Source organism: Triticum dicoccoides, chromosome 5A, assembly GCF_002162155.2.
Source record: "Triticum dicoccoides isolate Atlit2015 ecotype Zavitan chromosome 5A, WEW_v2.0, whole genome shotgun sequence".
In the NCBI taxonomy this organism is placed as follows: domain Eukaryota; kingdom Viridiplantae; phylum Streptophyta; class Magnoliopsida; order Poales; family Poaceae; genus Triticum; species Triticum dicoccoides.
This window is the reverse complement of record NC_041388.1, coordinates 596379079-596406752: the sequence shown is the minus strand read 5'-3', so window position 1 is coordinate 596406752 and position 27674 is coordinate 596379079. Positions and strand designations below refer to the sequence as shown.

Below are 27674 nucleotides of genomic sequence, written 5' to 3'. Positions count from 1 at the left end.
GAGGATATTTTTTGTAACTTGCCATGTTCAATTTTATTATAGGTAGCATGGCATTTTTTTGTAGGAACCATGTCATTTTTGTAGAAACCATGGCATTTACAATGTATATGCATGCCATTTTTTTAATTAAGAGCATCAAATTTTATTTTTAATCAGCAATGCATCTTCATTATCAAGAGCATGGCATTTTTTAAAAGTATGAAAATTTTATTATAAAGAGCTTGGCATTTTTCCTATAGAGAATGGCATTTTTTTCTATAGAGAATGACATTTTTTAAAGAGCAAGGCATTTTTTAAAATAGCATGGCCTTTTTTGGTAGAGCATGTCATTTTTATTATAAATAGAATGTCATTTTTTCCCTATAGAGCATGCCACTTTTTATTTTTAAAAACATGACATTTTTATTATAAAGAGCATGCCATTTTTTATTTTGTAGGGCATGACAGCTTTGTTAGTAAGAACAAGGCATTTTTTATCATTAAGAGCATACCTTTTTTCTTTTATGAAGAGCATGGCACTTTTTAATCTATAGCATGCTAAATTTATTTCTTGTTTTCTACAAAGAAAATATTTTTCATAATTTTAGATCATGCCAGTTTGTAAAATTATGTTCTCTGCCTTTTATGTATCAACTATTTTTTCCTTTTCTGATGGTATTTCTTTTACAAAAAGTAGATTTATCAAAATTTATGAATATTTTTCTAATTCATGAGTTTTAAAAAAAATCAATGGTTTAAAAAAACAATATACTTTTTTTGAACTTGTGAAAATCTTTCAAATTTGATGATTTTTCTTCAACCTTTCAAAATTTTGGACTTTTGTGAAATTCGTGAACTTGTTTTCAACTTTTGAGATCTTTTTCAAATTCACACACTTTTTAAAAGGGACTTCCCGAGCGTGATTCTAAAAAAAGGGACTCCCTATGCGAACGTTCCATAGGGGACGATTTGGTTCACTGCAATGAACCTTTTTTTTGTGAGAAGGACCCCAGATTATATTGAAAATAAGGAATGATACAACACAATCCCAGGAAAAGTAGGAAATTACAAATAGCACCATGGGGAACCAATCTAGCCCCACCACCAACGCGTGATGAGGGCGGCGTCGTCGCCATCACCACCGCTCTCTGCCAGAGCAAGAGAAACCCTTGATTGTGCGCATGGATTAAAGATGTTGGGAAGTCACCATCCTCGGTCTGGGAGGACTACGCCGGCTTGTTGAACAACAACGATGAAGCGTCGCCATCGACGAGAACCGGCAAATCCGGAGTCACCACGCTCCTACAAAAGCTCCATGCCCCATGTTGAAGCCGGAGCGCGCGTCACCATGGCGGCTGGGCCATGGCATAAAATCCACCTTGAGGTTAGCACAACCGCCGCATGAGCCTCGATTGGTTATCCTGCAACCAAATCCGTCGACGAACGCCTCATAGCAACCCACCGAAATCCAATCCAAAGCAGATTTATTCCACGCCGCTACCACCATAACCATCATCAAGACATAAAACGATAGAAGGGAGAAAACCTAACTCTAACCTAACTACGCGCCATCGACGAGACGTCGAGGGATTCCCCCCTCTCCCGCCGCCGGAGCGGTCGGCGGAGAGAGGAGGAACCCGTCGACTCGTTGGCGGAGGACGATGGCAGCCGGGTCGCCTTCGGTTCGCCTCTCTCGCAGGAGGGGAAAACAGATATAGAGCGAACAAAACGTTAGCTGGAGCCTGCCCTGCAGCTGATGGCCGCCATATTTTTTTTTGTTTTTAGGTTGCTTACCACATGGACCGTGTGGTGACAGTCGACACACATTTGGGTCCTTGTGTTTTAAATTGTGTGCACAAAAGCGGCCTGCGCGGGTATGACTTTGGAAATTTCCAGTCATCCGCGCCTTCGAACAGTTCGAAAAAGACAGTCCGCTAACCTGGCTCCAACCCGTGAACTCATCCCGACTCTGTTATCTCGAGACTCACACTGTGCACGGGACGCGACACGCGAGTCACTAGATCCGGGAGGCCGGAACGCGGCGGCGCCGCCCGAGATGAAGACGGACGCGCCGGCGGCGGGGAGGAAGGCGAAGGGGTCACTGGACCTGGCGCCCCGGGTGCCACAGATCCTGGGCGCCGGCCTCGACCGCCACACCCAGTCGCTGCCCATGGCGCTCCGCGACCGCTGCGCCACCCCCGTGGCCGGGGCCCTCGTCCGGGACCTCTCCCGCGCCGCTCCCCCGACCGCCGCCCCGACGCGCGTGGTGCCCAAATCCGCCGCGCGCCCGACCCCGACAACCGGCTCGCTGTTCGCCTCGGGCCTTCGCCCATCCTAAGGTTCGCCCGCCCCGTCGTTCCCCAATCGAGACCGCTTATCAGTTGGTACCGTGATTTCATTCCATTCGGTAGTTTTTGCTTATCTGAGTTTGTGTCGAACTCTGATACATTGTGGCACATGGATTCGGTTCGTTGAAAGTACTATCATATTGGTTTGGCATCAGTACACGATTACAGAGACTATCTCTTTTTTTGGGTCGCCCATGGATAATTTCGCATTCGACATATATTCAGTGAAATGGGATGATCTAATAAACTGTTAGATTCATTTTTTGTTACTGTTGACGAGGATAATCAGGAGATTGGGTGCCTTTTAGTTTTACCTAATCCTTTTGTAGTATGAAAGGTCTTGTGCATGGATAGGTTTATCATTATGCAGGTTGACTGAGCAAATGAGCTCCCCATTCATAAACATACCGTTCCCTTTGCTGATTAGAAATTGAGCATGTCCCTGCAGTAGTGAAGCACTCATCAAGTTAATTCAATGTCTTTGAATAACGTAGCAGAGGTAAAGCCTCCCCTTGAAAGTTGAAACAATAGTTTAATCCGTACAAAGGGCCCAGCGCTAGATTTTGTCCTGGCAGTCACAACAAGAAGGATCCTGAATTCCCACGTTGGACAGCCCCAACATTGTCATGCACTCATGCTGGTGTGTGCTGTTTGCGGGTTAGTACCATCTGACAGTTCAGATAGCTAGTAATGTGCTAGATTGCAGCACGGGAGGTGCCAGTCAGCAGACTCAAATGCCACCCGGGCCGGAATATTTGGTGGGGACATAATCCTGAAAATACACCCCACACATGGTTATCAACAAATAGGGCCCCAAATGCCACTTACTGTGTCCATTATGGGTGGTCTAGACTCTGTGTGGTCGTAAGCATGAAAGCGATCTCATAGCTGGGAGGTACTATTTGTCGTCTTGAATCTCACCCTGTTGGCCATGAGAATGTTTGGTCTCTTGGATCTTTTCCTGCGTTAGCATGACTGCTACTCTAGGCAGACTACCTTGCTTTATTTCTTTAAGATTCATATATGTTGTTTCATAACATGGAAGACCTACTGAAAAATTTCATTAGATGAACACTCGATAAAAGGGTAAACTTGATGTACACGTTGGGCTCCCAGCACTCCAATTTTTACTTCTTAATTGCTAGCGTAATCTCTATTCTTAATAGGTGGTGAATAAGAAAGTTTCTCCGAGCTCGCATTCAGGCAGTCAGACTACATTTTATTAGGGCTTTTATATCGATGTTCTTACTGCATTCTTCTCATAAATAAATGATTACATAAAAAATCATCCTATTGTTTAGTCCTTTTTCTACCGCAATGGGCACATACCACTTGCCGGTTGGTATCAAATGTAAAAATGGAAGGCCTTTTCAACTAATATGCAAATAGCATAGGCATGATATGGTTATAAGCAGCCGTCTCTCTTTTAGGTGCAAGTTTCCTTTATTTAACGGTAGTTATTATTTTTCTTGGAAATGATAATCCTCCTTAGGTAGCGTCAAATTGAATCCTCTGCCCTTTCTTTGTTCTAATTTTTTTTCTTTTCGTTGCAGCTACATTATGTACCGCTCTTCTGTTTGTTCAAGGAACAACTCCAACAACAAGTGCGTGTTCACGCGATGAAAGTTGTCCTCATGGCTTATTGTAAGCTTGCGCAAACTTTACATAATCTTGCACATCTCTCAATTTTATGCACCTCGGTGACATTCAGTCGTTTATTGAACTCTCTGTATCTTTATTTGTTCAATACTTGCTTCACTGGAACCATTTTGTTTTTGTCATGTACAGCTCGACTTGAGCCTAAATTATTGTGCATTGACTCAAGAAATCAGTCCTGGACTAGAAAGCCGCTAGCTACCTTTGCATTTTTGTTTTTGAGTAACATTTCTGTATTTATGTACCTACACACCAATAAACTGTTTCACTTCCTCAACTACAAACCCACCCCTTAAGCTCCGCCTGTGGATTTATAGGTGTATCCCTTTCTTCTTTCTCTTGGTAGTGTGCTTTCAGTCACGGCTCATGTCATCATGCTTGCCTTTTTACTCTCCATACCTCTAGCAAACTCAAAATTCTGGCTTATAATTTTGGGTTCAAAGGGGTGAGCTTAGATAGTGGTTTCAGTTTTGAGCTTTTATTTTCTGTATCAAGATGAGTATATGTTTGAAGAGTAAATCAGTATGATATAATGTTATGACACAATGCCAAATGTATATATTTCTTGTGTTTTATCCTGTATATACGGGGTTATAGGTTAATCTTTCTTGGTTAGTCTTTGATGTTTTGTCTTTTTATTGATGGTGCTTTGTTAATTGGCTAAGTAAATTATGTTGTCATGAATGTGCTTATCAGTTGAGAGATTTTTTTGTCTATTAAGATCTGCCTTCGTCTGTTATTGGTATGTGCAGACCACCTGTTTGCTGAAATGGCTACATACAAATCCTTTTATTGAGGGATAGTTGGAACCTTGGAGATCTGCTTGTTTTGCTGCAGAGAGTGATCACGGAGCACTACGGGAAGAGCAAGTAAACGTATTAAGATAGTGTACAAAGTCTCTCGATTAGATCAAGGAAATACCAAGTAGGTATACTTGGATACTCCTTTGACATGCCTATCTCAACTTGAATATAGCTCGTATGTTACAATAATTAAAATAATTTTGGTGGTTCTTGATTATTAATGTAGGTCCTGTCATCTTTGACAAGTATGAGACCGGAGGTTGCTCCAACTTATGGATTTTCATATAAACCCAATTCCTAACAAGAGCTTTCCTTTGTGTGGATTATTCCGAATCCAGTGAGTAAATTGGATTAGTACATTGCGAGCTCGTTTGCCTTCTGCACCCTGCTTCTGTTTCTATCCAATAACATTATTTCTGTTTTTCTTATATTGATGTTCATGGCTCTGGTTATCATGGGGGTTAAGTAAACCTGCACTTGCTTATTTTCATTTCCTATTTTCTTTAAGCTTTATGTGTTCCTTTTCATAAAACACTATTTTTACAGTAATGCTATCTGGGGAACGTTCCTTGGGGATGAAATCCCAGCGAACGTCCCCAGAGCCGTCTGTTCGGGATTAGACGTGGCAGTTTTGGACCAAAAACTCCCCAGATTTAAACGAAATGCCATGTCAGTTTTGAAAATTGCCACCCCTCAATGAAGAGCCCTGCGGTTCGCAAATGCCATCCTGGCTGGCGAACGGTCGCTGGCTATTGGTGTCCCTATTTTTACAATGGTAAGATGGTCTAGAGTAATGATTTCGTTTGGTGCTTTGATTCTACCAGTTTAAGCTATCTGGTAGAATCCCTACGCGCATGGTGCCCAAATCCACCACGCGCCTGACCCTGACAACCGGCTCGCTGCTCCCCTCTGTCCTTTGCCCATCCTAAGGTTTGCGCCCCCGTTGTTCCCCAACCGAGACAGCTTATCAGTTGGTTATGTGATTTCGTTCCATGGTAGTTTTTGCTTTGGCTGCAATATGTGTATAGGGAGTTTGTGTCAAACTCTGATACATTGTGGCGCATGGATTCGGTTCATTGAAAATATGATATTGCTATGAAGTCGATACATAATTACAAAGTCTATCTCTTTATTTGGGTCACCTATGGATAAATTTGAGTTCGACGTATATTTACTGAAATTGGATGATCTAATAAACTGTTAGATTCATTTTTGTTATTGTTGACGAGGATAACATGGAGATTGTTATCTCAATGCTTCTTGCGCTAGGTACCTTTTAGTTTTCCTATTCCTTGTATATGAAAGGTACGGTTGTGGTCTAGGATCTATGTTTATCACTATGTAGATTTACTGAGCATGTGAGCTCATTATTCATAAACATATTATTTCCTTCGCTGATCAAGGATTGAGCATGTTTCTGCAGTAGTGACACACTCATCAACTTAGTTCAATTTTCTTGAATAGCATAGCAGATGTAAATATTCCCTTGAAACAATAGGTTAATCTGTACAAAGGACTCAATGCGGGATTTCGTCCTAGCAGGCACAACAAGAGGATTCCTGAATTTCCATGTTGGACAGCCCAAACATTGTCATGTACTCATATCAGTGTTTGCTGTTTGCGGGTTAGTACCATTTGATAGTTCAGACAGCGAGTAATGTGCTAGATTGCAGCACGAGAGGTGCCGTTTGCAGGTCAGGGTTCTCGCCTCGTTGGCATGATTTACTCACTCCTATATGTCCTCATATGAGGTTAATGTACTTTGTTGGGACTTTGTGTTTCTCCAAGCCCACCACATGACATTCTGTGCAATCTTATCATGGGCCTTCTCCAAGTCAATGAACACCATATGCATGTCCTTCTTTTGCTTCCTTTATCTCTCCATAAGTAGTCATACCAAGAAAATGGCTTCCTTGGTCGACCTCCCAGGTATAAAACCAAAATGGTTTTTCATCCCACTTGTCATTCTTCTCGAGTAGTGCTCGACGACTTTCTCTCATGGCTTCATTTTATGGCTCAAGAGTCAAAACTCAATTCCATGGTAATTAGTACAACTTTGAACACCCCCCTTGTTCTTGAAGATTGATACTAATATACTCCACCACCATTCTTCGGGCATCTTGTTTGATCGAAAGATGAGGTCGAAAAGCTTAGTTATCCATACCATTGACGTCTCCAAGGCCTCTCCACACCCCAATGGAGATCAATCAAGGCCCATCGCCTTGCCTCCTTTTTTTTGCCTCCCTGACCTTGTCTTGGATTCATCACACAAAACGGATGTTTGTATCATCAAAGGACTCATCCAACTCAATGGTAGAGCTCTCATTCTGTCCATTGAACAACTTGTCAAAGTACTCTCATCATTTATGCTTGATCTCCTCATCCTTCACTAGAAGCTGATTTGCTTGTCCTTGATGCATTTGATTTGGTTGACATCTCTCGTCTTCCTCTCTCTGATCTTGGCCATCTTGTAGATGCCCCTTGGCCTTCCTTCATGTTTAAATGCTGGTGGAGGTCTTTATACGCCCGACCCCTTGCCTCACCCACAACTCGCTTTGCAGTCTTCTTCGCCACCTTGTACTTCTCTACGTTGTCTGGCACTCCTATCCAGGTATAGGCATCTGAACAGTCTTTCTTCTCCTTAATAGCCTTTTGGATATCATCGTTCCACCACCATGTATCTTTAGCTTCGCTTCTCCTACCCTTGGTCACCCCAAACTCCTCCGAAGCTACCTTCCAAGCACAAGTCGCCATCTTCATCCACATATTATTTGCATCATCTCCTTCCTCCCAAGGACCCTCCTTATAACCTTATCCTTGAAAGCCCGAGTTGCCTCCCCCTTGAGCTTCCATCACTTTGTTCTAGCGACTTTGGCGCGCTTATCCCGCTGGGCACGAATCGAAAAGCAAAAGTGACCCACCACAAGTTTATGTTGAGGGACAACACTCTCTCCAGGTATCACCTTACAATCTAGGCAAGCACACTTGTCTTCTCTTCTCAAGAGGACGGAATCAATCTGGCTACAGTGCTGTCCACTACCAAAAGTCACTAGTGAGATTCTCTCTTTCTAAAGTGAAGCTAAAGACATCCTCTCCTTGATTCCTGCTGCCATATCCAAATTCCCCATGCACTCCTTCAAAACTTGTGTTAGATGTACCTATCTGGCCATTGAGGTTCCTCCTATGAAGAGCTTCTCGCCAATACGTACACTCCTAATCATGTCCTCTAGGCCTTCCCATAACTCTCTCTTGGTGCTCCCACTGTAACCTACTTGCAGGGCATATGCACTGATAACAATGAGAACTAAGTCCTGACGGCTAGCTTGACCAGGATAATCCTGTCTCCTTGCCTCTTGACGTCTACCACTCCGTACTTGAGGCTCTTGTTGATCAAGATGCCTACTCCATTTCTGTCTGTAGATGTCCCTGTGTGCCCCAGCTTGAAGCCGGTATCCTCTACCTCCTTCACCTTTTGTCCCTTCCATTTGGTCTCTCCTCACTGCTGCATCCACTAACTCCTGTAACTTACCTGCCAGGGATCCTACGTTCTAGTTACCTATGCGGATCCTACTAGGCTCGGTTAGTTTCTTTACCCTTCGCAGTCGTCGAGTCAAATGTGAAGACCATTGCTCATTTTTCGCTACATCGGAGCGTTGATGGAGTGCTCCACTAAGGATGCAATGACCTGATCCTTGCTCACTTACCACTCTATCCAGATCAAGATACAATGTGCCACTAAAGGGGTGACGTCCCGACAAGTCATGTCGAGGTACACGTGTAAATACACACAGAGAAGGCAAAAGTGGAGTTAAAAAGTGAGTTATTATGTCTTCTCACTTGACCTTCAGTATAGTCTATTCTCATAACTATCACCAAAAACATCGCGAAGGACTTCATGCGTTCCATTCTTTGTTGGCATGTTGCAAGATTAGATGGAGATTCTCATTCAGCAGTGAAGGTTGAGAAAGTAGATACCTAAAGAGTTGATAGAGTAAGAGAGTATGGAACAGAAAACAACTCTGTTGTTGTTCACCACTTGAATCAACAACTATGACATGTCATGTTTTAGCAATCACGTGCCATATTAAATGTACAAGAACAAACAAGCTAATTTTATTACCTTGTTTTTTTTGTTTGTTCACTTCGTCTTTACGATCTTCGTCAATGTTGCAATTGTATTTAGATCCCTCGAATTCAGAGGCAATAATCCTTGTTCTACTGGTTTCTTTTCTTTGGTGATAGTCTTCCTTTTCACTATTCATGACTTCCTTGTTGCCTCACATGTTCTGATAGCCAAGTACCACATGATGAGCTTCACGCACACTTTTCTTGGCTAAGCCATCAGACCCGTGTCTTTTAGCTTTCCCATCTTCCTCGATAAATCCAATACATAAATTGGTTGTCAAGCACCAGGAGTTTACAAGGTAAAAAAATGCAACACATGTAGACTAGGAGTTTGTAAAAGACATACAAAATGAACAACCACAATGAACAACATCTCGAACAAAGCAAGAAAAGCACAATAAAATTATCCCATTCACTTGGAGTTGTGTGTTTCAGGAGCCTCTCGTAAAGAGAAGTTGTCCCTACTTCATTTCATATTTATATCTACACTTCGTCGAGAATTAGTCTATTTTTTTTTCTATAACAAACTCTATAATCCCCCTTTTTTTAAACTTTGATTCTATTCTCTTATTAATTAATGAATGAGGCAAATCTATAATCTCCATTTAAAAAATAGTGCCACACCGACCAAATGCCATTACAATCTTTGTAAACACTTCATAACATAAGCCCATACCTTCTCTGATAGGCATATATTAATGATTTGAGAATTAACAGATTAGAATCAATGACTTGGTGTATGCACAAAAATTTGAGTTGTTCTCATGGGTATAACAACAATTACTCCAACATCCACAACGCATCAAAATTTCATAGTTAGATCTATGTGTACATAGGAAGTTTAAATAGACAATAGAAACTTCCAACCCTAAAAACACTAAAATGAGTAAACACAAATAATTGCAGAAATATCTAGAATGCCTCAGGAGTCAGATTTCATAGCCGTCCCTGTAAATCATAAAGCCTAATTGTCAACACAAAACATAAACAATGTCATAGGGACGAAATTAACCATCTGTTGCCACGGATGCGACAATTGTTAGACCTGTATGCGTGCTTTGTGGTGGCATGGGTTGGAAGGCTGTTGGCTATTGTGGTTCTGATGGTTGTCATCGCCTCCGGCGTCATTGTTGGCATTCACACCGGTGACCTCGCCGCCACCGTTTGCTCGGTCTTCCACCTCGTCATCAGAGTCAGGTTGTCAAAGAGCTTATACATCACCTGGTTGCGGAACTCCTCCAAACTCCTATCCTGGGCACCTTGTCCTCCAATGTCCTCCGACTTTTGGTGCTTCCTACTTGTCGCTTGTGCATGAGGAAGACGAAACCCACCTAAAACAAAAAAAACTAGTTGATTGGTGGCGTTCAAAAACCTTACTTACCAAGCAAACATGCCCATATGGAATAGCAGATCTCCTTGGCCCATATGCAAAATTAATTTTTTGTGCTCTCTCACGTGGTCAAGGCTTGGTTGCTCTTCATTTTGGCAATATTAGTGTTAGCATCACAAAAAGAGGAGAAAACATGGAGTTGTTAGGTCTTGGGTAACCCATGATCATACTCTATTATACCCAAACCCATGACCACACTCTATTGGATTATCCTTCCATTGATTATCAATAACAGCCCTGCTAAATTAGAAACGTTACCATGTTTCGTGTGTATTATGCCATAATTGCCTACATGGCTGCATGCCACCACATGAGCACGCGCCGCACCGTCTATTCACACTATACAACCCTTGCCAGTCGACGTCATGGCATGCAGCCATCGGTGCCGTCCTATCACTACATGAGCACGCGCCGCAATGTGTTCACATTTACGCCTAATAACGCCACCATAGCCGGTCTGCGTTTGCGTCACAGTGCCTATATGCATCCAACAACTCCCCTCCTCCCTAGGCCCCAATCAAAAGCGAAGGTTTACTTTTCCTCACACACAAGCATTAAGTGGTAGGAAGCACCGAAAGCCATATGTCGCGTGTATGCCATAATTGCCAACATGGCCACACACCACCGGATGAGCACGCTCACATCGTCTATTCACACTCTACACGGTCCTTGCTAGCCTGGTTGGTGTCGTGGTGCGTAGCCACCAACACCGACCTATCACTACATGAGCACGCGCCGCACCGTGTTCACATTTACGCCTAATAACACCATAGCCAATCTGCGTTTGTGTCATGGTGCTAAGATGCATGCAACAACTCCCCCTCCCCTAGGTCCCAACCAAAAACGGCAGTTTCCATTTCCTCGCACAAGCAATAAGTGATATTGCCATGTGTTGCGCATATGCCACAATTGCCAGCCAAACATGAGCGCGCGTCGCACCGTCTATTCACTCCACACAACCCATGCCAGCCTGGTCGGTGTCATGGCGTGCAACTACCAACCCTGACCTACCACTACATAAGCACGCGCCGCACCGTGTTCACATTATGCCTAGTACCACCACCCTAGCCAGTCCGCGTTTTCGTCAAGGTGACAATATGCATCTAGCAACTCCCCTTCCCCAAGGTCCCAACCAAAAACGGCGGTTTCGTCTTCCTCACGCACACGCAACAAGAGATAGGAAGCACCAAAAGCCGGATGAGATTGGAGGACAAGGTGCTCAAGGTAGGAGTTTGGAGGAGTCTCGGAATCAGGTGATGTCTAGGATCTTCGACGACCTATCCGACTTCGATGACGAGGCGGAATACCGAGTAAACAGTGGCCGCAAGGTCACCGGGGTGAACGCCAAGAAGCACGCTGGTGGTGATGACGACCACCAGAACCACAGCCATCGCAACCGCCTTCCAACCCGTGGCACAACAAAGCACGCCTACAATCGCCGCCTCCATGGCAACCAATGGGTAATTTCATCCCTGTGAGATCTAATTGTTTTTGTTTTGTGTTGATGATTAGACTTTATGATTTAGAGAGATAACTATGGGATCTGACTCGGGCGTTGGTATTTCCGCACATGTTCACTCATTTTATTTTATTTTAGGGTTGGAAGTTTTATTATCTATTAAACTTTCTGTGTAGGCATACATCTAATTACGAATATATTGATGGTTCATGGGTGTTGGAGTAATTGTTGCTATACCCACAAGAACTCATGAATGTCTTGTTTGGTTGTTGGGCATGTCGATTAGAGAGAATTTTTTGTGCACATACCAAGTCAATGATTCTGATCTATTAATTCTCAAATAATTAATATATGCCTATCGGAGAAGGTAGACTTATATTATGAATTTGTTTACAAAGATCATAATGACATTTGGTTGGTGTGACACTTTTTTTAAAAGGGGGCAAAAGATTTGCCTCATCTATTAATTAAGGAGAGAATAGAGTCAAAGTTTTTTAAAGAGGAGAGAATAGAGTCAATGTTTTTTTTTTAAAAAAGGGGAGAATAGTGTGAATAGATCTATTCTCATCAAAGTGGAGATATAAATATGAAATGAAGTAGGAACAACTTATCTTTACAAGAGTCTCCTGAAACGCACTACTAACTCCAAGTGAATGGATAATTTTGTGTTTTTCTTGCTTTGTTGAGGATGTTCTTGTTTATTCCAAGTGTTCATTTTGTATGTGTTCTACAAACTCCTCATCTACACGTGCTGCATTTTTTTTTAACCTTGTGAACTCCCTCTAATGCTTAACAAATGATGTATTGGATTTATCCAGGAAGATGGAAAACCTTAAAGCCATTGGTCTGTTGGCTTAGCCAAGCAAAGTGTAGGTGAAGCTCATGATGTGGTACCTGGCTATCACAACATGCGAGGCAAAAAGGAAGTCATGTATAGTGAAAAGGAAGGTCATCACCAAAGAACAGAAACCAGTAGAGCAAAGATTATTGGCTCTGAATTCGAGGGGTCTAAATACAATTGCAACGTTGATGAAGATCGTAAAGACAAAGAAGTGAAACAAATAAGAAAAACAGGGTAACAAAATTAGCTTGTTTATTCTTGTGCTTTTTATATGGCACATGATTGCTATATAGATGACATGTCATAGTTGTCGATTCAAGTGGTCAACACTTCCTGCTGACAACAGAGTTGCTTTATGTTCCCTGCATTAACTTAGTACTCTCTTACTTTGTTAACTCTATTAGTATCTACTTTGCCAACCTCCACTGCTAACAGAGTAAGAGTCTCCATCTAATTTTGCAGCAGGCTGCATGAAGTTCTTTGCAATGTTTTTGGTGATAGTGATGAGAATGACCACGCCTTGTATGGTGATACTGAGGATGTCAATGTGAGAAAACATAAGAACTCACTTTTTAACTCCACTTTTGCCTTCTCCATGTGTATTTACATTGGTAACTCGACATGATTGGACTGGTATATATTATGGCTAAATAATTTACACCATGGCATCATGGCAATGACATACAATTTTATCTGTACATTTGTGAATGAACAAGATAATTTTCTGCGGGTCATGCCCATGCAAAAACATGAACCTACATAAAAAAATACCAGGCTAGACTGTAAAAGCATTATGTGAAGTGAACCATGTATATATGGAGACATATTTTTGTACTTAATTGCTAATACATAAAGGAGTTATTTTTTATTCAAAAGTTGTAGGGGAGGTCGTGAAAGTTGCTATTTTTGTCTAACTTTGTATTGGGCACCTATACAAAAAAAATACAATGTGTTCTGAAAGTGATTTCCCCCCTTATGATAATTAAACTTGCTTGGGTTGAGATGGCATCATTTTGTCCCATATGTTTTGCTTGCGTGCACTATATGGTAGATGTATCTTTTTAACTGCTATTTTAAACATTATTAACATGTGTTGCCCATGTATGTTTGTGTAGCCTTCTCAACCTGTCAATGTACTACCTCTGTCCGGGTTTATTAGTCCCTATTGTATTTTGGGCCAAACATTGACCTTTGATTTAACTACCAAAATGTAAGTTATATACCACAAAATTAGTATCATTGGAAACCTCTTTCAAATATGAATCCAACAATATAAGTTCTGTAACATACCTCGGCACGCAATACAAAGGGGACCAATAAACCAAGACGGAGGTAGTACCCAGCAAAGGCTACTTAATTTTTAATCGTACCTTTCTTTTTGTAGAGACCGCCTACCGAGGGAGAAGGCCAGTGTGCGAATATTTTACAACCAAAGGATGTAACTCGTGGCAAAGATACGTGCTATGAAGAGTCCAAACATTGTTTAACTGGTCCTCCGCTGAACTTGGTGGTTCCACATATACCACCACCTGGTCAACCTGATCAGGTAAGGTGATAATATTTGGAAGCATGTAATCTCCTGCATATTTGTCCATGCACTTGCGATATCAACTTATCATTTTTAATCTGAATTCTTAATGTTGCCAATGTTTGTCATCTACGATGGCCATTGGGGGTTCATGTCCGAAAGTAGATAATTCTGGTCTCCACCTTCTAAGAGTACACAGTGTATCTTCGGTAGCAGCAATTGCTAGTCTGATTGTTCTCATGAACTTGTGTGCCTTGTTGGGTTTTCATAGTCCCTTAATTTTTTTCCATCAATTTGCTCTGCTCCTGATGTCTCTCGACTTGCACTAGCACAGTTTAATGTTCTTGCTATTAATTAACAATGATATGGTAGTATGTTGTGTTATTAGGCTAATGTGTCTATGCCTGTCACCGTACATGTTTGAAAGCAAAGAGGAAAGATCATATAATTTACTTGAACTCTTTACAGGCGGAGATTTGAAATCTGATAAATTTTCTTGTGGTAACATTAGGAAAGAGCCCTACTGGATTTCTTATCAGTTGGTCTTTTTTACTAAAAGGAGTCGGTCATAACAGTATGATCCTTAGAGGCATAAAAATTTCTTAATATTATTTTTTCTCGAACACGCGGGAGAGCTGAGTATCAGTTCATTAAGAAGAAGAAAAAGGTACAAGGTAGACGGAGTAAGCTTCCTCACCCCAACACACAAGACTCAACCTCAGAACACACCCCAACACATGCCTTGGAAAGCCTTTTGCCCCACACAACAATGTACATGACCAGCCCTCCTGAACAGAGTTAGACATTCAGAACAAACGACCTTAAGGGCTTCGTGAAAGAGCAACTCACGGAGCCCTACTGCTCCAGCTGAACACCATAGGGCACTCATTCGCCACATGTTGCATGACCACCATGAGTCCATGACACATGGGATTGCCCCGTTGAAGGCACAATCATTCCGGTGCTTCCAGATCGCCCATGTGGCTAGGATAGTAAGGGAGTTTAGCCCTTTTCTTAACTCCTTGGGTGTCCCTTTAATCACACTGCCTCACCACCTACAGAAAAGGCCTAAAGTGGGTTGCAGCGTGATGGAAAGCAAGCCCAATCTCAGAAGGATCAACATGTAAACTTGTCGAGCAAAAACACATGAGAACAAAATGTGTTGGATGGATTCCTCGGCTTGATCACATAAGGGGCAGGCTGCTGGATGAGGCAGTCCTCGCTTGGCGAGGTGATCCGCAGTTCAATGGCGCTTATTGACAGCAAGCCAAATGAAGAATTTGCAGCACAAAGGGGCCCAGCTTTCCCAAATTCTTTTCCACGGGCAAATCTGATTGTCCCAAGGAAGAAGGCATTGTAGGCTGATTTGCTAGTATACAAGCCGACTTTGTAAGCCTCCACCGATGTTGATCAAGGACTTGCACTGTGAGGGCTCCCTTGATGTCTGCAGTCCATCTGTGATTGTCTAAGCCTGAGCTAAAGAAAGTTTGCTGGTGAGTTTTTTTAGAGATTAACTTGAATAAATTTGGAGCCAACTCAGAGATGGTCCTGCCCTTTAACAATCTATCAAACCAGAACAAGACGGACTGACCATTGTCAGCAACAGATTCAACTGCAACACTAAACATAGCTTGGGCATTGTGTGGCACCTGAATGGGTAAACCCGCCCAAAGGCGTGAAGCATCAGTTTTCTCTAACCAAAAGCCATTGAACTCGCAAAGCCCAGCTAAGAGTTTTCAGATTATGGATCCCAACCCCACCATATTGAACTGGTCGCTGCACTCCCATGAAACCAAACAATCGGTGCTATTTACCTTCTCATGTCCCATCCAATGGCCTTGATCACCCACTTGGGCATATCCTTTTTAATCATGAGATAGATGGGAATGGTGATAAGCACAACTCTTGTTGTAATGAAGCGGCCAGCACGATTCATGAGTGGTGCTTTCCAACCTGAGAGATTACCAGCCACCTTATCAGTTAGAGTATGCAATTCAGCTTTGCTGGGCTTCCTGATATTAAGTGGGAGTCCAAGGCACGTGCAAGGGAATTCCTTTATCTGACAAGAAAGTGTACAGGAGACTATCTCTATGTCCTCTTCCTTGCACTGAATGCATGCCTGAAGATATTAAGAAGTTGCTTGATCAAAGTGGGATTACTTGTTAACGGCCGCATGAACATGACCACATTGTCCGCATAAAAGGAGATCCGGTGTTGCGCTCACTGTGAAGCAAGTGGCTGCAAAAAATTATTGTGTACCCCAAACCACAAGTGAGTTTAGGATACCCATGGCCAAAATAAATAACATTGGGATAGCAGGGAGCCTTGATGAAGTCCATGATGATGAAAGATCATTTCTCCTGGTCCCCCATTCACTAAAATCTGAGCGGGTGCAGTAGGTAGCAGCAGGCACAATAAGTTGCACCATCGACGACATAAACTGGGGTGTTGTAGGATCTCCAAAGGAAAAGGCCAGGAGACTGAATCAAAGGCTTTAGATATATCCAATTTGAGAATAATGTGAGGTTCTTTTTTCCAATGTAGATATTTTCCATTTGCTGGACCAGCAGAAAGTTATCCTGTATGCTCATTCCCTTAATAAATGCAATTTGATTGATACTCCCTCCGTTCCTAAATATTTGTCTTTTTAGAGATTTCAAATGGACTACCACATACGGATGTATATAGACATATTTTAGAGTGTAGATTCACTCATTTTGCTCCGTATGTAGTCACTTGTTGAAATCTCTAGGAAGACAAATATTTAGGAACGGAAGGAGTGGATACCAAATTAGGCAGCAAGGGTGCAAGGCGGTCGGCCATAAAGGGGCAGCCCCAGTGCATGTAGCTCCCGCTTGCGCAGGGTCTGGGGAAGGGTCCGACCACTTTGGGTCTATTGTACGCAGCCTTTCCCTACATTTCTGTAAGAGGCTGTTTCCAGGACTTGAACCCGTGACCTCATGGTCACAAGGCAGCAGCTTTACCACTGCGCAAGGCGGTCGGCCATAAGTTTAACAAATTATTTAGCAAAACTATGAATTAGACTTATGGGCCGAAAATCCTGCACATTAATAGCATCAATCTCCTTAGGCGGTAGGTTAATGAAAGCTGTATTGAGAATCTTAAGCTTGAATAGTTGAATATATGATCCTCTTGAATTGCTGAAAGAGCAAGCATCACATCCATCTTGATAAAATCCCAACATGATTTATAAAAGCGGTCTGTAAACCCATTCGGTCCAGGAGCTTTGTCCAGCGGTAGTTCCTTTATGGTTGCCCATACCTCCTCAGTGTGAGGCTGCTCGAGAGAAGTTAAATCATTGGTGCTAGCTGTGAAAGGCCAGGAGATCCAAAGTGAAATCTCTGTCATGCACATCTGGGAAATATTTTTATGAGTTACCAACTTTAATGGTTTCTTGCCAGTACCAATCTGAAAATATGTTTAAATGATTACACACATCTATTATTGACAACAGATGGTGAATAAATGAATATTTATTTTAAGCTGGTAGTGTAAAATGTCCAATACTTCCAGTGATTGTTGCATGATCCACTGTTACAGGGTTCTCATAGCTTGATTATGTGCATGAGTATTTCCTTCTTTTCTGCACCTAATACAAATAGAGATCCCGTATTCTCGTTTGATTGAGTTGCTATTTTGTAGTTAAAAGTAATCAAGGTGTCAAATGTCGTGGGGATTAATCCAAAACCTTTCGATCCTGAAACGTACATGGAAGAGGATGACTTCATTACCGATGAATCTAAGGGCAAGGAAAGTGTGCATATGGATGTTGTCCGTTGCAGAAGGGCCAAGAATGCTGATGGCACTGAATCTGTGAGTCCATTTTTTTTTCTCGTAGCAAGAAAATGTTATCTAGTCTTCCCCTACCAAAAAGGTGATGCTAGCTATCATCTTTTGAATGTGATTTCTCCCTCAGAAACCATGTCACCTTTGTCATCTAGGAAGGCATCCACCTCCTTACAGTTACAGAAACAAGTGAATGGTGCTCACTGTTCTCTACACATACCTCTGTCTTATTTTTGTTTCTTTTAGTATGGAGTCTACATCTGTTTGGAATGCATTGCAGTATTACGCTTTTACTAATCTACATTGGCAAATTATTTCCTTTCATGGTCTATCTTTGACGTGTATGGATAAGAGTTAAAGACCAAGTTTCTCAGCTTTTACATGGTGATCCGTACAGTTCATGTTTGTATGCAACTATCTCTTTCCTCTCATTGTTGAGGCTTTACACATTTCTCTGTTGCAGCTTGAAAGCAATGCACGTTTTGTCCAGTGGAAAGATGGAAGCATGCAACTACTGATTGGTCATGTGGCTCTTGATGTATCTGTAGAAGAGTCAAGTCAGCATACCCACTTGTTTAGGAAGAATGGAAAGGCAAAACATCTATCCATTTCCTGCAACATTCTTATTGTTGTTTGTTTGCACCATTATCTTGTCATCGTAACTCACAAATACCTTTTCATCAGGGGCTTCTACAGTCACAAGGAAGGCTTTTACAGAAGATGAGAATTATGCCGCCCGAGCCATCTTCAAGATCTCATAGCTCATTAACAGCTCCTATTGATTCTCAGAATGAGAAAACAATTAAGGTGCAAACATGGTATGATAAAAAATATCCCGAGAGAATGAAGCAAGAAAGGGAAAGGGTAAGTGGGTAACTGAAAGTTCTGATATTTTTCCCAAGTTCTGTTTTTCGTTCAGATACAAAATCTTAATTGCATGTCTGTGATGTGTGTCCCTATGTTGATCTTCTTAATCTGGTTCTGAACTGAAATGATTTGCCTGTTACTTGCTGGGTTTTTTGTTGTTGTTTTTTTGTTTTTGACGTTGTCTCAAGGAACTGTAATCTAAGTATTGTATGGCATGCTGGGATGTTATCATCATAATTCTATTGTGCAAACCCACCTTTAAGTGACATCTTTAGTACAGTTCATCAAGAACCATATTAAAGTTTTAATATTTAATGCACAGAGAATTAAGGAGACTTATTGTGCATGACTATATGTAAGTAATAATTTCCATACTGCTTATATTCACAGTGGCCTTGGTCACTATTCAATCCTATTCTACACAAGACAAAGAAAAATGACCTATTTGATACTTTGAATTTGGTTTTCTTTCCAAGTTGTGTACAATCATGAGAAACTGCATAAGAAACGATGGCGAGTAGCGTATGTGGGCATGCCTGGAGAGATGTGAAAGATAAGGTTCACCCTTGTAGACCCAGATGCACACTTGAGTGAGGTGGATATCTCTGCATGAGTTGTCGTGCCAAGAAAATGGCTTCCATGGTCGACCTCCCAGGCATGAAAAGGGCAGCCCGGTGCATGTAGCTCCCGCTTGCGCAGGGTCCGGGAAAGCGTCCCAGGCATGAAAACCAAACAGAATTTTGATCACGCTTGTCATAAGCCAAGCATTGCTCATTTTAATTTAACCCACGGTCAACAGTCTACATTACATGTGTAAAGCATCTTGAACACATCTTTAGTAGATCCTTTTGCAGTTTTCACCACATGTATTAATGTGCATACATTGTGTTTGGCAGTGAGGGGGCCAAAGCGAGTTATCTCTTTCTCTTTCAACGCTCTATGCAGTGTTAATAGATTTTGTCTAGTGTGGTTCCTCTTTAGATTGTATCCTTAGTTCCTTGCAGCTGTTACAACTCGCCTTTTTTGGAACTAAAAGAGAAACATTTTTTTAATCGAACATGCAAAAAGCTATGGATTTTTTATTTCTCAATTGTCTGAAAATTGTTGTTGTAAGTCGACCGTCTTGCATTAAGCCTAATGTTGAAAAGAAAAGGAAAACTGCTTGGTTTCTGCAATTGCTCAGTTGCACTGTCCTAAACCTGTAGTTTCTAAAACGATTTTATCGATTTTAATAACTGATCACACGATATATTTTCCCCAGCGCCGTTTATCTTTTCGGTTTATAATTTTCTGTATTGGTATATCCTTTTGCTTTCCGATAGTCGAGTATGTGAAACATTTTCTCAAAGAGTTCTTTCTTTTTCTTGGGGTTTTCAGGATGAAGCACCTAGTTCGTGGTATAATCCTCATGGAAGGGTGGCACACAGTGGTTTTGAGCATAACTTGGAGTTTGAAGCACTGGCTCAGAGACGTATAATCAATGCAAAGGTGAGTCTTCTTTTATCATAAACATGCAAGAGTTGTTGGCACCTATTCGTCTTTATTTCTTGTAAAATGCAGTCAATTGTTAGAAATGGGATTCCTGGTAAACCATTATTTCCTCATGCTTGTGTGTTGATGATCAGGTCCATGAGTATTCTGCCAGTGAAAGTGAGGAATTAGAGTATGGAACAGAATTCAAGGATATAGAGAGCTCACCAAGACATGAAAGGCAAAATGAACTGGATGAAAATAATGTATATGATAAAGACCTAGATGTTTCTTCTCTGCCAAATGAAGAGATTGAGGTAAGTTATCTGTTGAGTTCACCTGAAACTCCTATTTAGATGTAAAGAACTTGAATATGTACAGTAACTTAGAAGGGCTAATCAGATGGACTGCAAACAGTTATCTTGCATAACTAAAGGAATCTACTTTGAAATATTGCATCTTTTGCTAGTTCTAGAGTCTGACTATGATTTTTGTTTTGTTTTGCATTTGACATTTATGATAGTACAGCAGCACTATAATATCTAAGCATGAACTTCTCTGTTGCACAAACCAAGCTTCTTTTTTAAGAGCTCTTTGCTTTCATGATGTTTATCACAGTGGAAGAGGCTTTTATTGAAATTAAAACCAGCACTTCGAACCAATCCTCTTTTTTAGCACAGACAGACAGTAGGAGAGGCTCCTACTGACATATATTGACCAGCCGTCTACCAATCCAGCCTATTGGTTAGCAGAGTCAAGAAGATACAGGGGGAGCTGGAGGTATACATGGGGAAGCCTAGATTATTGAACTGGAGAAAGTTTCAACAAATGGGGCCAGGGAGGGCTTAACCCTATGTTCAAGTAGAGAAAAATCCTTGTTAAACCTCTCTTTCCACGATCCAAAGGATGGGGGAATACCCTGGAAGATCTTGTGGTTATGCTCCTTCCAAATACTCCGGGCTGACGTCACAAAGACCTCCATAAACGTTGGGCGTGTCCACCTTTTTCCTGAGTGCAACAAGTGTTGCCGGGTATCGGCATTGTCAAAACCTCATCCCCACCGTGCTCCAGCAGCATCTACTGGATGGGCAAGTAAAAGTCAGGTGTTTAACGGTCTCTTCTATTCTGCCATTGCACAGAACGCAGCTGACATCATTATCCACGTTATAATGTCTCCTACGGAGCATGTTCTTTGTGTTAACCTGTCAGCCAACACGAGCCACGCAAACACTTTGAGTTTCATAGTGCACTTTAACCGCCAAATCCAGGTGAATGCTTCATCCGCATCTACATCTTTGAACTAAAACTGGTAGCATCTGGCCGGCGTGTATTTTGGTCCCCATAGACACGTTCATGCATCAGTATTTGCACTGTTAGGTTCAACCGACGCCGTCATCTCTAGTCTGGCTTGCTCTAATGGCTAGCTCTATCTGCGCATGCATTACGTATATGTTGCGTTGGAGATTTGTATGCTTGCTCTTTTTGTGAGTAGGCTTATTGCTCAAATGATTGTCCTATAAAATTGTGACCTGAGACATTTTGTAGAAGCATTGCAAACAAATGCACTTTCTTTACAATTACATTTCAACGCTGGTGGCCTGATGTGTTGATTGGTACCCGTTCGTTTGAAAATACACCACAATTACCTACCAAAATTTTTGTTGTACAGTGCATCCTTTCTCTCCTGCAAACATATAACAGTATGCTTGTTTTGCTTAGGCGCTCTGCGTTTCTTGTCTTGTTTGCTGGCATAATCTGCTCCAACTTGCTTCTGTTGCAGGGACAAGAGCATAAGAGGGGACCAAGGAAGGGCAAGGTGATCGACTTCGGTGAGGAATTATATCCACCAAAGAAACGATTTCTCAATCGTTGGAGAAGGCAGTTGTTATTGACAGCGATGATGAGTGAGAAGAATTGCCAGCACCAAACAGAACAGTCAAAGCGCAACTGAATTCTGCATATGGATTGTCTGATAACTTCTCCATTTCTTAAACGACTTTGTACAATAAAAGTGGGACATGCGTATGAATAATGTGGTGCTATACTTTGTTCGCCATTTTCAGAGTTACCGTCAGAAAACTGCCATTTTATAACCTGTTAGTACTTGTGTTGTTTCCAATCCTTCCCTCATGATGAATTTTTCCTCTCCATGACGTTGAGCGAGAGGAAATTTTCTTCTTCTGTGCTGCAGAGAAAAAAAATTCCTCGCTGAGATGCAAAATTGGACAAATTTATGTAAATCTTCTGTAGTGAATATCTTACTCGTCTTGGAGTACACTTTTGCATAGGTTTGGATAAACGTCTGGTCCAAGCTTAGGCCTTTTTTGGTTCATAGGATAGGATTATCATAGGAATAGGAATTTTGTAGGAAATGAGATGGCATGTATCTCAAATCCTATGGGCAGGAATAGAAAAAGAGATGTCATTTGGTTGACACCAAAGGAATTTTTTCATTAAGTCTAGGCTCATTTTTATTTTCCTATGAAATGTGGAGGGAGGATAGGAACCAATCCTATATAGGAATAGGAATCTATTCCTGTGAACCAAAGGGCTAAAGGAAAAAATTCTATAAAATTCCTATCCTCTAAAATTCCTTCAAACCAAAGGAGGTTATTTTTCTTGGCACGGCCGTAATTTTACGGCGCCGTCGATGAAACTCCGCAACGTGTCCCAAAGCGTTTGCTTTCATCCATGATTCCGTTCCTTGAAAATGAAATAAAAAAGATGATATCCGCGTAGTGACGGCACGTACGTTAGGGGTACAACTTTCTTTTCCATCGTCATCTCTAAAGAAGCATTCTGCTTTCGTAAATGGTTCCTCCAGTCACCCCCCACAAAGCATGAGCAGCTTTGCACTAGTTGCTGCCCGGTCAGAAAACAAAAAGGAAAGCAAAATTGGAACAAAAGGAGCAAGTGTTTTCTTTTTAGTATTTGTTTTTTTATAAAAAAAAGTGTTTTCCTAAAAAAAGAACACAAAGAGCATTTTTTTTTTGAGGAACGAACACAAAGAGCAAGGAAGTAGCGGATCGGTTCGCATCGGGCTGTCCAGAGCTCCCAACAGGTGGGCCCACGTCCGCAGCCCGCAATCGCAATCCACCGACATCTCTTCCTTCCTTACGATCGATCCCCTCTCCTTCATCCTACTCCTCCCCCACTTTTGACCCAGCTCCAGAGTTCCCCACGAAGCGAGCGTGCGCGACCTGACCGAATTCCCCCCGCCCCGCCCCACCCCAAACCCTAGCCCGCCCGCCCGTCCGCCCGCCGGGCCCCCGGCGCCGATGCCGAGGCGGCTCCTGGAGGGCGCCATGGCGCTGGCGGTGGCGCCGGACTCCGCCAACTCGTCGGGCTCCGGCGCCGCCCTAGGGTCCGGGTCGGGGCCCCTGTGGTGGGTGTCCGACTGCCACGGGGCCTGGTACAGCCTGGCGGTGATGCTGCCGTCGCTGGCCTTCGTCGGGTTCCTGGCCTGGCAGGCCCGCCGCAGCTTCCGCCGCCTCAGCTACGGCCGCTCCCACGTCGTCGTCGTTGCCTACTACGCGCTCCTCTGGGCCGTCGCCCTCCTCAACCTCCTCTGGTGCTTCCTCCAGGTCCGGCCCGCTCGCCCCCGTTACCGTTCCCAACTCTGGCTGCTAGTAGTGTTTTTTGGTGAATTCTGATGCATAAATGATGTGGAGTAACTCGTGCTAGTTTTTTTTCCGTAAAAAAAACAGTGCTTTTTTTTGACTTCTTCTACTAGAGGCTAGTGAAGTAGGTAGACGAGTTCAATCAGTTATCATAACGTTGGGTAGGATCAGCAGCAAGAAAGGTTACAGCTATGGAACCGCGGATATGAATCTGCGTTCTTAGACTTACTGAACAGTTCAAGTTTTGTATGCTTGCTTGTGTTTGATTGAGGAGCAGAATAATTGGGTACAACCGTACAAGTTAGGTAGACTTTTCATTAGACAAGTCTATTTTGTGTACATATGGTTTACCTTTTGTTTTTTCAACTTGGCAATTGAATGAATGGAAGTTGGGTTGTGATCACAGAAGCAGATGAGTGGGTATATGGGTAGGTTTTGGTCTGGTAATTAATGATGAGCTAGCAGCAGGCTTCTGGTAGGTATTTCTGTTCAAGACTACAAACAACTTGAGTACAATTGGCCTGGTTGCTAGTTTCCGGTTGCTTGATTACACATTGGCCTGGTTACTAGTTTCAGATTTCAGGTATATGCGTTTACTAATGCCACTGTTCTATGGGGTAATTGCATGAGCAACCGCTGCTCATATGCATGTGATTTTTGATCTGTTTCATCTTCAGTAACGTTGCTCATATGTTCCATTGTATATTGTCTGTTTCTATTACTCTTGTTTAACAGCAGTTTTATTGACTGACAGGCGTGGCAGTGTATGCCTGATAGGGCCTTCTCATGGAATGTGTTTTCATTGTTTACCAAATCTGGAATGTTATTCTTGGAAGTTAGTCTTATAGCATTTCTACTTCAAGGAAATGAAGCCAGTGGTTATGAGTCTTTGGGACGTACCTTTGTTATCTCTGGTGCTGTAGTCAGTGCTGATGTATTGCTCAAGGTATGTTACCCCTCCATGGTGCGACGTTTCTTTATTTTCCCAGTTCAAATAATGTATGATGGGCCAGATTTTTCGTAAGCATTACCCCCGTTCGAAAATAAGTGATCTGGTTTTAGTTCAAGGAGGGAGTATAGGATATCATTGATTTATTCTTAATAAAAATATGGAACGGAAACAAATTAACTATTTATCAGGTTCACCATGTCTTTTTATTACAAGTAAATAAAATGATCACCATTGTTTCATAATGGAGTGTGTATTCAAGTCTGTATCTGGTTTCTGTTGATGCTAAATCTCGCAGGGTCTTATCTCTTGAAAGTTGATACTATAAAATGAGTTTTGGGCTGCTACAGAGAGAAAACACACTCCATAGTTTAACTCTTCACTCTATGTTGTTTCATTGCATTAGATTATGCTGCAGGTGGATGTTTGAACGATAGTTTTTGTCATGCATATAGCTAGGGAACTGTATGTTGCCTTTGGCCTCACATTTCCTCCCTCTTCAGACCATATATGTATTTGGCTTTGGTGTTCCTTTGTTTATCGATGCTGACCAAGGAACTGGTGGGAAATGGGGCCTATGGATTCTCCACAAATTGGTGCTTACAGGAGTTTATGGCTTGATTGTTTTCATGCATCACTCGAGGTGGAAAGACAGGCTACCTGGTAATTGGTTACACTAATGCTGTATAATTTTGTATGTTTCAAATCTGTTGTTTGATGATCATCATTGTGTACTCAATATCATTTCACCTTTTTATGACAGCAAAACCAGCATATTACCAGTATGTGTGTGCAATGCTGGCACTTAACGGCCTATCGCTGTTTGGCTGTTTCCTCATTGCATGTGGAGCTGGATTTGGTTTATGGTACATAAATAATACCACAGCTCATATTGTTCTAGCTTATTCTGCACTTGAGAGCAAAATTTGAGTTTTGTCTATTGTGCAGGCTGTATAACCTCACTACTGTCTGTTACCACGCGCTTTACCTTCCACTTCTGTATGTGACTTTCTTAGCAGACTTTTTCCAGGTACCTTCTTCTTACCTATGAAATTAATACCTCTCTTTCTGTACTCCTATCGTCTTCAGCTTGTACACTGGAGTGTTTTATGTGCCTTTTTGTTCCTGTAGTGATTGTCTATGTCTTTGCCTGTTTGTTTGTGTGATGTTGTAGGAGGAAGATATGCTTCTAGAGAACGTATACTACTCCGAGATGAAAGACGCTGGGTTCTTTGACGCTGACTGGGATTAAACCTGCCTGCGGAGTCCATTCACGCTGTATGACTTATTTGTATGTGAATTTGCACGGAGTAGCGTCATCCTGGAAACTGAATGAATCTTAGAACAGAGATTGTACCCTAACAAGCAACAACCATTATAATCAATGAAAATGTGTAAATTTATCGATACGCACACCTGATTTATGTCCTCTGTCACCATCTGTTTGGCACCTCAAGAATTGCCATACCTCAGATTGCCAATTACTTATCACGACGAGACGCTGTCGAAACTTGAAAGCCATAACTGGTGGTACATGTATGTGGACGCATAACTTGCCCTATGTTTTGTTCTGGCAGCTCTCTGGAATCTTTTCGCTACTAGTGTTACTATTACTACTTGGGTATTTCGAGTTGCCAGTGCAAGCAGGAAGTTGGAGTGAGATTCGAGGCAGTTACTGCACACATGGTATCCTTGTGTCATTTCTGTGTACTGGTGTACGTTGTTGGATTGGATATGGCATTGGCATGGGCAGTGACAGCAGTTATTTAGAGTATTAGTTACGGCTTGGAGGATGGAGGGCGCTGCTGCCGCTGAAGTTCCGTGAGGGAGACTGGACGAAGGTGACATGAGTTCATGACGCGACAGACAGCGCTTCAACGGCCTGAAACAGAGGCCATTGATTTTGATTTAGGTGTTAGAGGCCATTGGTTAGCTGCGTTCACCCGTCCGTAGACACGGTTTTCCCGTCAAACGGACGCCCACAAATGCTCTTGGACACGGACATGGAGTTTCTCGGGTCTCAAATGAGCCCAGATGAACAGTAAAACAAAAAAAAATATGAAAATAAATCATAAAAATCCTTTTTTTGGCAAACATTAATAAATATTTTGAGTGCTTGCAAAGTTTCAGCTTGAAATCACATTCGTGTAAGTTGTGGCAAAAAAAAGTTGACGCTTCGAAGATGCTATTTTCGAAAGTATTTTGGAGCGTTGATTATCTTTTTTGCCACGACTTCCACAAATGTGATATGATGATGAAAATTTGCAAGCACTCGAAACATTTCTTAAGTTTGCCCACAAAAAATCAGAATTTTTTGAATTGCTTTTGAATTTACTGTTCATGCCAAGAGCATTTGAGCTTATGCTCATATTAGGATTTTTCGCTTCGACAACCCCTCCTATTGTTATAAAAAATAAACTCATCCTCAAAATTGAAAGGAGCACTATGTAATGCTCGGTAGGAAAACGGCTCCATTGCTCTTCTAGACCCTTATTCTCCGGCGATTCTCCGGCATTGCCTCCCTAGTGGAATTTGAGCATCATGCTCTGGATTTCTCTCCCTACATCTAACCTCTGATTTGTTCTTCCTTCCAATTCATTATGCCTCCTGTCAGTTCCTCTTTTCCATCAGCCAACAACCATCTCCCCCAAATCCCCTCTATCAACCTACCGCTGCAAACCCAGGAGGGTCCAAGCCACCACACTAACGGGGTCCTCTTCCCTCACCAGCTATCCGTTGCAAGAAAGGGAAGCCAAGCCGCCACAATCCTGATCCCTTCCATCTCCTTGGTTCCTCCCCGCTCCATCCAGTCCATCTGCAACCCCCTCACAT

The 27674-nt window shown here is 42.2% G+C and overlaps 2 protein-coding genes across 8 annotated transcripts; both read left to right on the top strand.

The window, feature by feature from the left end:
* The first annotated feature begins 1961 nt into the window (after positions 1–1961).
* Positions 1962–22368, top strand: LOC119303188 (protein LEO1 homolog). 7 transcript variants are annotated; one of them, XM_037580290.1, is made up of 12 exons: positions 1962–2318; positions 3881–3971; positions 4736–4907; positions 5013–5123; positions 13064–13148; positions 13986–14147; positions 17793–17963; positions 18400–18528; positions 18621–18800; positions 20181–20291; positions 20429–20590; positions 22054–22368. In XM_037580290.1, exons 4-12 carry the CDS (start codon positions 5059–5061, stop codon positions 22222–22224), a joined length of 1236 nt encoding a protein of 411 aa, XP_037436187.1. In that variant the 5' UTR covers positions 1962–2318; positions 3881–3971; positions 4736–4907; positions 5013–5058; the 3' UTR covers positions 22225–22368. The 7 variants fall into 7 exon arrangements, with proteins under 7 accessions (XP_037436187.1, XP_037436188.1, XP_037436185.1 ...); XM_037580291.1 differs by having other exon boundaries at positions 4736–4911; XM_037580288.1 differs by lacking the exons at positions 1962–2318; positions 3881–3971 and adding an exon at positions 12579–12835 and having other exon boundaries at positions 4893–4907.
* Positions 22369–23506: 1138 nt separating this feature from the next.
* Positions 23507–26259, top strand: LOC119303186 (protein CANDIDATE G-PROTEIN COUPLED RECEPTOR 2-like). The gene is made up of 6 exons (XM_037580284.1): positions 23507–23857; positions 24648–24839; positions 25346–25505; positions 25606–25708; positions 25791–25872; positions 26017–26259. Exons 1-6 carry the CDS (start codon positions 23552–23554, stop codon positions 26092–26094), a joined length of 921 nt encoding a protein of 306 aa, XP_037436181.1. The 5' UTR covers positions 23507–23551; the 3' UTR covers positions 26095–26259.
* The last annotated feature ends 1415 nt before the right edge of the window (positions 26260–27674 follow it).

Coding starts and splice junctions, on each gene's coding strand:
- LOC119303186 (XM_037580284.1), top strand. CDS start 23,552: ATGCCGAGGCGGCTCCTGGAGGGCGCCATGGCGCTGGCGGTGGCGCCG. Junction 24,840..25,345: donor GTGCTGATGTATTGCTCAAG/GTATGTTACCCC, acceptor CTCCCTCTTCAG/ACCATATATGTATTTGGCTT. Junction 25,873..26,016: donor TCTTAGCAGACTTTTTCCAG/GTACCTTCTTCT, acceptor GTGATGTTGTAG/GAGGAAGATATGCTTCTAGA.
- LOC119303188 (XM_037580288.1), top strand. CDS start 12,669: ATGCGAGGCAAAAAGGAAGTCATGTATAGTGAAAAGGAAGGTCATCAC. Junction 12,836..13,063: donor AAACAAATAAGAAAAACAGG/GTAACAAAATTA, acceptor CTAATTTTGCAG/CAGGCTGCATGAAGTTCTTT. Junction 13,149..13,985: donor GTGATACTGAGGATGTCAAT/GTGAGAAAACAT, acceptor TTCTTTTTGTAG/AGACCGCCTACCGAGGGAGA.